General features: G+C 45.1%; 1 protein-coding gene across 2 annotated transcripts in view; it reads right to left on the bottom strand.

The window, feature by feature from the left end:
- Window positions 1-546: 546 nt before the first annotated feature.
- The window catches only part of EIF5B (eukaryotic translation initiation factor 5B), a 90,833-nt gene continuing 83,964 nt past the window's right edge, over window positions 547-7,415 (bottom strand). For both annotated transcript variants that reach the window (XM_063953369.1, XM_063953370.1), the window contains 2 exons: window positions 1,435-1,596; window positions 547-1,286 (listed from right to left, as the gene is read on the bottom strand). In XM_063953369.1, coding sequence (XP_063809439.1) covers window positions 1,179-1,286; window positions 1,435-1,596 — 270 coding nt within the window. In that variant the 3' untranslated portion in view covers window positions 547-1,178. The remainder of the gene's footprint in view (window positions 1,287-1,434; window positions 1,597-7,415) is intronic.

Below are 7,415 nucleotides of genomic sequence, written 5' to 3'. Positions count from 1 at the left end.
CTGCATAAGAAATGGTACGTAGCATTTCATATGCAGAATTTCATATGCAGGTACAGCCGCAGGCACACACAGAATATAGGCATGCCGCATATTATTTTAACCAGCAAAAGCTTATTGTGCGTCCTATTCATATCGATTTGCAAACAAAACTCATTTAAATTTAAATGTTGCGTGAAAAACGTTCAGCGCTACTAAGTCTCGCTACGGCATGGCGTAACCGGAAGGGCTGTTTAACGTGCAGGGAGGCTAGATATAAGCGGACACCTGTAGATATTTATACCAATATGGTACAATTCGCAGCCAAGATCAATAGTGTTAAAATAACATGCACCCACATCCTCCTGTGCAAACACTGGAAAAAGGAGAGCAATGGTTAGTATAAGGAGATCCCCCTAAAGAATTCTGAAACCTAGGAATGACAGCCCATCCCCAGTGTCTGTCATACTGTGACAGGAGCCCAATTAGTATACTATTTAAAATATACACACAGATTTTTAGACCACTTCAAAATATTGTCCCAAACAAAGTAAAAACTGTAGTGATAGATTGGTCCATAAAATAATGGCAAGACACAGCTTTGCCCATGTACTTTATTTCTGGCTCTGTGTGTAATGATTACAGTGGAACTTGTTGGCAAGAACTGTACAAGCACGGAAATGCTGCTCAAAGTACATTTTACATCACCATTTTACAGAAAGCAGAGAAATAATTGATGATCATAAAAATACCTCTGCAGGCACAAAGCAAAAAAAAAAAACCAATGGATAAAGTACAGTGCTGGGAGAGTGTCAGCATAAATAAGGACTTATTGTTTTTACATCATAAGATCCAGGTGTATAGGCTGCAGAAAATCAATGTCGCAGCAACAATCTTACAAGTAAAAAATTGATAGAAGCTGTAATAAAACAGGACAATTTTTTTCTTTTAAAACAGAAGCCAGTATCTGAGTGGTGTAGACAGAAGGCGGGCAGGCACATTGGAACTGTGGGGATGTGTAAAATTGAGCACTGTCAAACCAGTGTAAATTTCTTGGTTTCTCATGGAAAACAATTTAAACTATTTTTTTCTTCTTCTTCCAAACCACAGGTTCAGTCTCCGGTTTCTTCCGTTGCAACACTTCTTATTGTTTACAAAGTTATAATTCATCCTCTGGCACGAGTTCCAGTATTGAAAAAGCTTTAGATGATTTCAAACACTTTTTTCAGTTCAACTATAAGTTGCCAGTCTGTTTTCAGCATCTCATCTCTAAACCAGTTCTTCAAGGCATCAATAGATTGCCGATTGATCTAAGAGATGATAAATACAAGTGTTTTAAAGAAACCAAACAGGCCAAGCTCATCTTTACATTCAGACGACTGACAATTATTAACAACTAACCAATTCGATTAAATCTTTTTAGATTTATTTCTCTGAACAATCTATATAACGACTTACCTTGCTAACAAGAAAGTCTGTAGACTCAAAGTGCCTTCCATACATCTTTGGAGACTCCCCAGGGATAGGCTCTATCTTTATGCAGACTTCTTGGCCCTTTTTGGCTGAATCTACAGGCTTGTGGTTAATTTCAATACTGGTAACTATTCCAATATCTACAAACTGAAGAGGGCAAAATGACAAATCATTGTAGACCTACAGCATTTGTATGTTATAAAAGACAAGTGTACGTGTTCTAGTGATAAACATGCCTAACTACTATTCCAGTGTTTGAAGAGCATGAACAGTGGTGGAGCTGGATGTCTCTTGTATCCTATACACTGGAGAACTGCAAGAACCGTGTGTTCGTACCATATTTTAGGGCTGTGGAGTCACTTTACTTCTCTTTAATATTTTTAAGTAGTAATTATGCCAATATAATACTGTACTCTTCTTTACCAGAATCATGAACTGACTCAATGTTCAAAGCTCAACATAAAAGCAGGACAGCACCATAAAAAAAAAAAAAAAAAAAAAAAAAAAAAAGTACAAGAACATAAATAAAATACAAATTCACAGAAGAAATCAGCCATTGCCTTCAGAACTTGCAGATATTATATGGGCTCCCCCCACGCTCCAAAATGCCCCACATGCCTTCCACGTCTCTTTTGCTTGTTTACATGTGCTGTAGTGTACACAGGAGGTCATGTGACATGGAAGTAGGCTGCTGTTCAGACTTTATTATAAAGCAAAGAATAAGGGTGTGTGCACACGGTGAGATCCTTGCTATGCCCGATTTTCACTTGCGATTTCCCTTGAACTTTCCGGAGCCCAGATAGCACAGATTTTGACTAACTTTTCTTGAGATATGGACTATGGGGGTGATTCTGAGTTGTTCGCTCGTTATTTTTTTTCGCTACGGAGCGATTAGTCGCAAACTGCGCATGCGCAATGTACGCAGTGCGCCTGCGCCAAGTAAATTATCACAAAAGTTTGGTAATTTACTCACAGCGTAACAAAGTTTTTTCATCGCTCTGCTGATCTTAGTGTGATTGACAGGAGGTGGGTGTTTCTGGGCGGAAACTGGACGTTTTATGGGAGTGTGCGGAAAAACGCAGGCGTTCGAGTTGCAAAACGCAGGAGTGGCTGGAGAAACGGGGGAGTGGCTGGGCGAACGCTGGGTGTCTTTGTGACGTCAAACCAGGAACGAAAAGGACTGAACTGGTCGCAATGGCTGAGTAAGTCTGGAGCTACTCAGAAACTGCGGGGTAATCATTACGAGAAAATTAGCGAAGCTTTCGTTAGCAATTCTGCTATGCTAAGATACCCTCCCAGTAGGCGGCGGATTAGCGTGTGCAATGCTGCTAAAAGCAGCTAGCGAGCGAACAACTCGAAATCACCCCCTATGTGTGTTTACGATTTTGGCTTATGCGAGATGTCATTGACATGTGAGATGAACTAGATAGTACACCGATCTAGCAAGGACTGACTTGCCTGCACAGTCTATCTTTTTTTGCGATGCCAACCTGGCGGGACCGCGCATCGGGATCGCAAGGTGACTTTCACCTTACGATCTGCACTAACTTTTCTTGAGATTTTGACTATATAGTCAAAATCGAAAGAACATATCTCACCGTGTGTACACACCTTAAGTCAGACTCTCTACCACTGTTCCCCTCACGGTTATAAAACAGCAGCTCTCAGAACACTATGATAATGGAATGCTTTTTTTCTGTCAGATCAGTATCGTGTTTTGAAAAGTGCCAAGATATTGCAATGTATCATAGATGCTCGTACATGTGTAACATGAGCTCTATACCCACTAGATCTTATACAACCCCAGTAGCCATGACCTATCTGAAAAAATAAGATTTTACTTACCGATAAATCTATTTCTCGGAGTCCGTAGTGGATGCTGGGGTTCCTGAAAGGACCATGGGGAATAGCGGCTCCGCAGGAGACAGGGCACAAAAAGTAAAGCTTTTCCAGATCAGGTGGTGTGCACTGGCTCCTCCCCCCATGACCCTCCTCCAGACTCCAGTTAGGTACTGTGCCCGGACGAGCGTACACAATAAGGGAGGATTTTGAATCCCGGGTAAGACTCATACCAGCCACACCAATCACACCGTACAACCTGTGATCTAAACCCAGTTAACAGTATGATAACAGCGGAGCCTCTGAAAGATGGCTTCCTTCAACAATAACCCGAATTAGTTAACAATAACTATGTACAATTTATGCAGATAATCCGCACTTGGGATGGGCGCCCAGCATCCACTACGGACTCCGAGAAATAGATTTATCGGTAAGTAAAATCTTATTTTCTCTATCGTCCTAGTGGATGCTGGGGTTCCTGAAAGGACCATGGGGATTATACCAAAGCTCCCAAACGGGCGGGAGAGTGCGGATGACTCTGCAGCACCGAATGAGAGAACTCCAGGTCCTCCTTAGCCAGAGTATCAAATTTGTAAAATTTTACAAACGTGTTCTCCCCTGACCACGTAGCTGCTCGGCAAAGTTGTAATGCCGAGACCCCTCGGGCAGCCGCCCAAGATGAGCCCACCTTCCTTGTGGAGTGGGCCTTTACAGATTTAGGCTGTGGCAGGCCTGCCACAGAATGTGCAAGTTGGATTGTGCTACAGATCCAACGAGCAATCGTCTGCTTAGACGCAGGAGCACCCATCTTGTTGGGTGCATACAATATAAACAACGAGTCAGATTTTCTGACTCCAGCTGTCCTTGCAATATATATTTTTAATGCTCTGACAACGTCCAGTAACTTGGAGTCCTCCAAGTCACTTGTAGCCGCAGGCACTACAATAGGCTGGTTCAGATGAAATGCTGACACCACCTTAGGGAGAAAATGCGGACGAGTCCGCAGTTCTGCCCTGTCCGAATGGAAAATCAGATATGGGCTTTTGTAAGATAAAGCTGCCAATTCTGATACTCTCCTGGCAGAAGCCAGGGCTAGAAGCATGGTCACTTTCCAAGTGAGATATTTCAAATCCACCTTATTTAGTGGTTCAAACCAATGAGATTTTAGAAAGTCCAAAACCACATTGAGATCCCACGGTGCCACTGGAGGCACCACAGGAGGCTGTATATGCAGCACTCCCTTAACAAAGGTCTGGACTTCAGGGACTGAAGCCAATTCTTTTTGAAAGAAAATCGACAGGGCCGAAATTTGAACCTTAATAGATCCCAATTTGAGACCCATAGACAATCCTGATTGCAGGAAATGTAGGAATCGACCCAGTTGAAATTCCTCCGTCGGAGCACTCCGATCTTCGCACCACGCAACATATTTTCGCCAAATTCGGTGATAATGTTGCACGGTTACTTCCTTCCTTGCTTTAATCAAAGTAGGAATGACTTCTTCCGGCATGCCTTTTTCCTTTAGGATCCGGCGTTCAACCGCCATGCCGTCAAACGCAGCCGCGGTAAGTCTTGAAACAGACAGGGACCCTGCTGAAGCAAGTCCCTCCTTAGAGTTAGAGGCCACGGATCTTCCGTGATCATCTCTTGAAGTTCCGGGTACCAAGTCCTTCTTGGCCAATCCGGAACCACTAGTATCGTTCTTACGCCTCTTTGCCGTATAATTCTCAATACTTTTGGTATGAGAGGCAGAGGAGGAAACACATACACCGACTGGTACACCCAAGGCGTTACCAGCGCGTCCACAGCTATTGCCTGCGGATCTCTTGACCTGGCGCAATACCTGTCCAGTTTTTTGTTGAGGCGAGACGCCATCATGTCCACCATTGGTCTTTCCCAACGGGTTACCAGCATGTGGAAGACTTCTGGATGAAGTCCCCACTCTCCCGGGTGAAGATCGTGTCTGCTGAGGAAGTCTGCTTCCCAGTTGTCCACTCCCGGGATGAACACTGCTGACAGTGCTATCACATGATTCTCTGCCCAGCGAAGAATCCTTGCAGCTTCTGCCATTGCACTCCTGCTTCTTGTGCCGCCCTGTCTGTTCACATGGGCGACTGCCGTGATGTTGTCCGACTGGATCAACACCGGTTTTCCCTGAAGCAGAGGTTCTGCCTGGCTTAGAGCATTGTATATTGCTCTTAGTTCCAGAATGTTTATGTGAAGAGACGTTTCCAGACTCGTCCATACTCCCTGGAAGTTTCTTCCTTGTGTGACTGCTCCCCAGCCTCTCAGGCTGGCGTCCGTGGTCACCAGGATCCAATCCTGTATGCCGAATCTGCGGCCCTCCAATAGATGAGGACTCTGCAACCACCACAGAAGAGACACCCTTGTCCTTGGAGACAGGGTTATCCGTAGGTGCATCTGAAGATGCGACCCTGACCATTTGTCCAACAGATCCCTTTGGAAAATTCTTGCGTGGAATCTGCCGAATGGAATTGCTTCGTAAGAAGCCACCATTTTTCCCAGGACTCTTGTGCATTGATGTACAGACACCTTTCCTGGTTTTAGGAGGTTCCTGACAAGCTCGGATAACTCCTTGGCTTTTTCCTCCGGGAGAAAAACCTTTTTCTGAACCGTGTCCAGAATCATCCCTAGGAACAGCAGACGAGTTGTCGGCATTAACTGGGATTTTGGAATATTCAGAATCCACCCGTGCTGTTTTAGCACTTCTTGAGACAGTGCTAATCCCATCTCTAGCTGTTCTCTGGACCTTGCCCTTATTAGGAGATCGTCCAAGTATGGGATAATTAATATGCCTTTTCTTCGAAGAAGAATCATCATCTCGGCCATTACCTTTGTAAAGATCCGAGGTGCCGTGGACAATCCGAACGGCAGCGTCTGAAACTGATAGTGACAGTTTTGTACAACGAACCTGAGGTACCCCTGGTGTGAGGGGTAAATTGGAACGTGGAGATACGCATCCTTGATGTCCAAGGATACCATAAAGTCCCCCTCTTCCAGGTTCGCTATCACTGCTCTGAGTGACTCCATCTTGAACTTGAACTTCTTTATGTACAGGTTCAAGGACTTCAGATTTAGAATAGGCCTTACCGAGCCATCCGGCTTCGGTACCACAAAAAGAGTGGAATAATACCCCTTCCCTTGTTGTAGAAGAGGTACCTTGACTATCACCTGCTGAGAGTACAGCTTGTGAATGGCTTCCAAAACCGTCTCCCTTTCGGAGGGGGACGTTGGTAAAGCAGACTTCAGGAAACGGCGAGGTGGATCTGTCTCTAATTCCAACCTGTACCCTTGAGATATTATCTGCAGGATCCAGGGATCTACCTGCGAGTGAGCCCACTGCGCGCTGTAATTTTTGAGACGACCGCCCACCGTCCCCGAGTCCGCTTGAGAAGCCCCAGCGTCATGCTGAGGCTTTTGTAGAAGCCGGGGAGGGCTTCTGTTCCTGGGAAGGAGCTGCGTGTTGCTGTCTCTTCCCTCGACCTCTGCCTCGTGGCAGATATGAATAGCCCTTTGCTCTCTTATTTTTAAAGGAACGAAAGGGCTGCAGTTGAAAAGTCGTGCCTTTTTCTGTTGGGGAGTGACTTGAGGTAGAAAGGTGGATTTCCCGGCTGTAGCCGTGGCCACCAAATCTGATAGACCGACTCCAAATAACTCCTCCCCTTTATACGGCAAAACTTCCATATGCCGTTTTGAATCCGCATCGCCTGTCCACTGTCGCGTCCATAAAGCTCTTCTGGCCGAAATGGACATAGCACTTACCCGTGATGCCAGTGTGCAGATATCCCTCTGTGCATCACGCATATAAAGAAATGCATCCTTTATTTGTTCTAACGACAGTAAAATATTGTCCCTGTCCAGGGTATCAATATTTTCAATCAGGGACTCTGACCAAACTACCCCAGCACTGCCCATCCAGGCAGTCGCTACAGCTGGTCGTAGTATAACACCTGCATGTGTGTATATACTTTTTTGGATATTTTCCATCCTCCTATCTGATGGATCTTTAAGTGCGGCCGTCTCAGGAGAGGGTAACGCCACTTGTTTAGATAAGCGTGTTAGCGCCTTGTCCACCCTAGGAGGTGTTTCCCAGCGCTCCCTAACCT

This window comes from Pseudophryne corroboree, chromosome 2 (assembly GCF_028390025.1).
Source record: "Pseudophryne corroboree isolate aPseCor3 chromosome 2, aPseCor3.hap2, whole genome shotgun sequence".
In the NCBI taxonomy this organism is placed as follows: Eukaryota; Metazoa; Chordata; class Amphibia; order Anura; family Myobatrachidae; genus Pseudophryne; species Pseudophryne corroboree.
This window is presented reverse-complemented; position numbering and strand designations above follow the sequence as displayed.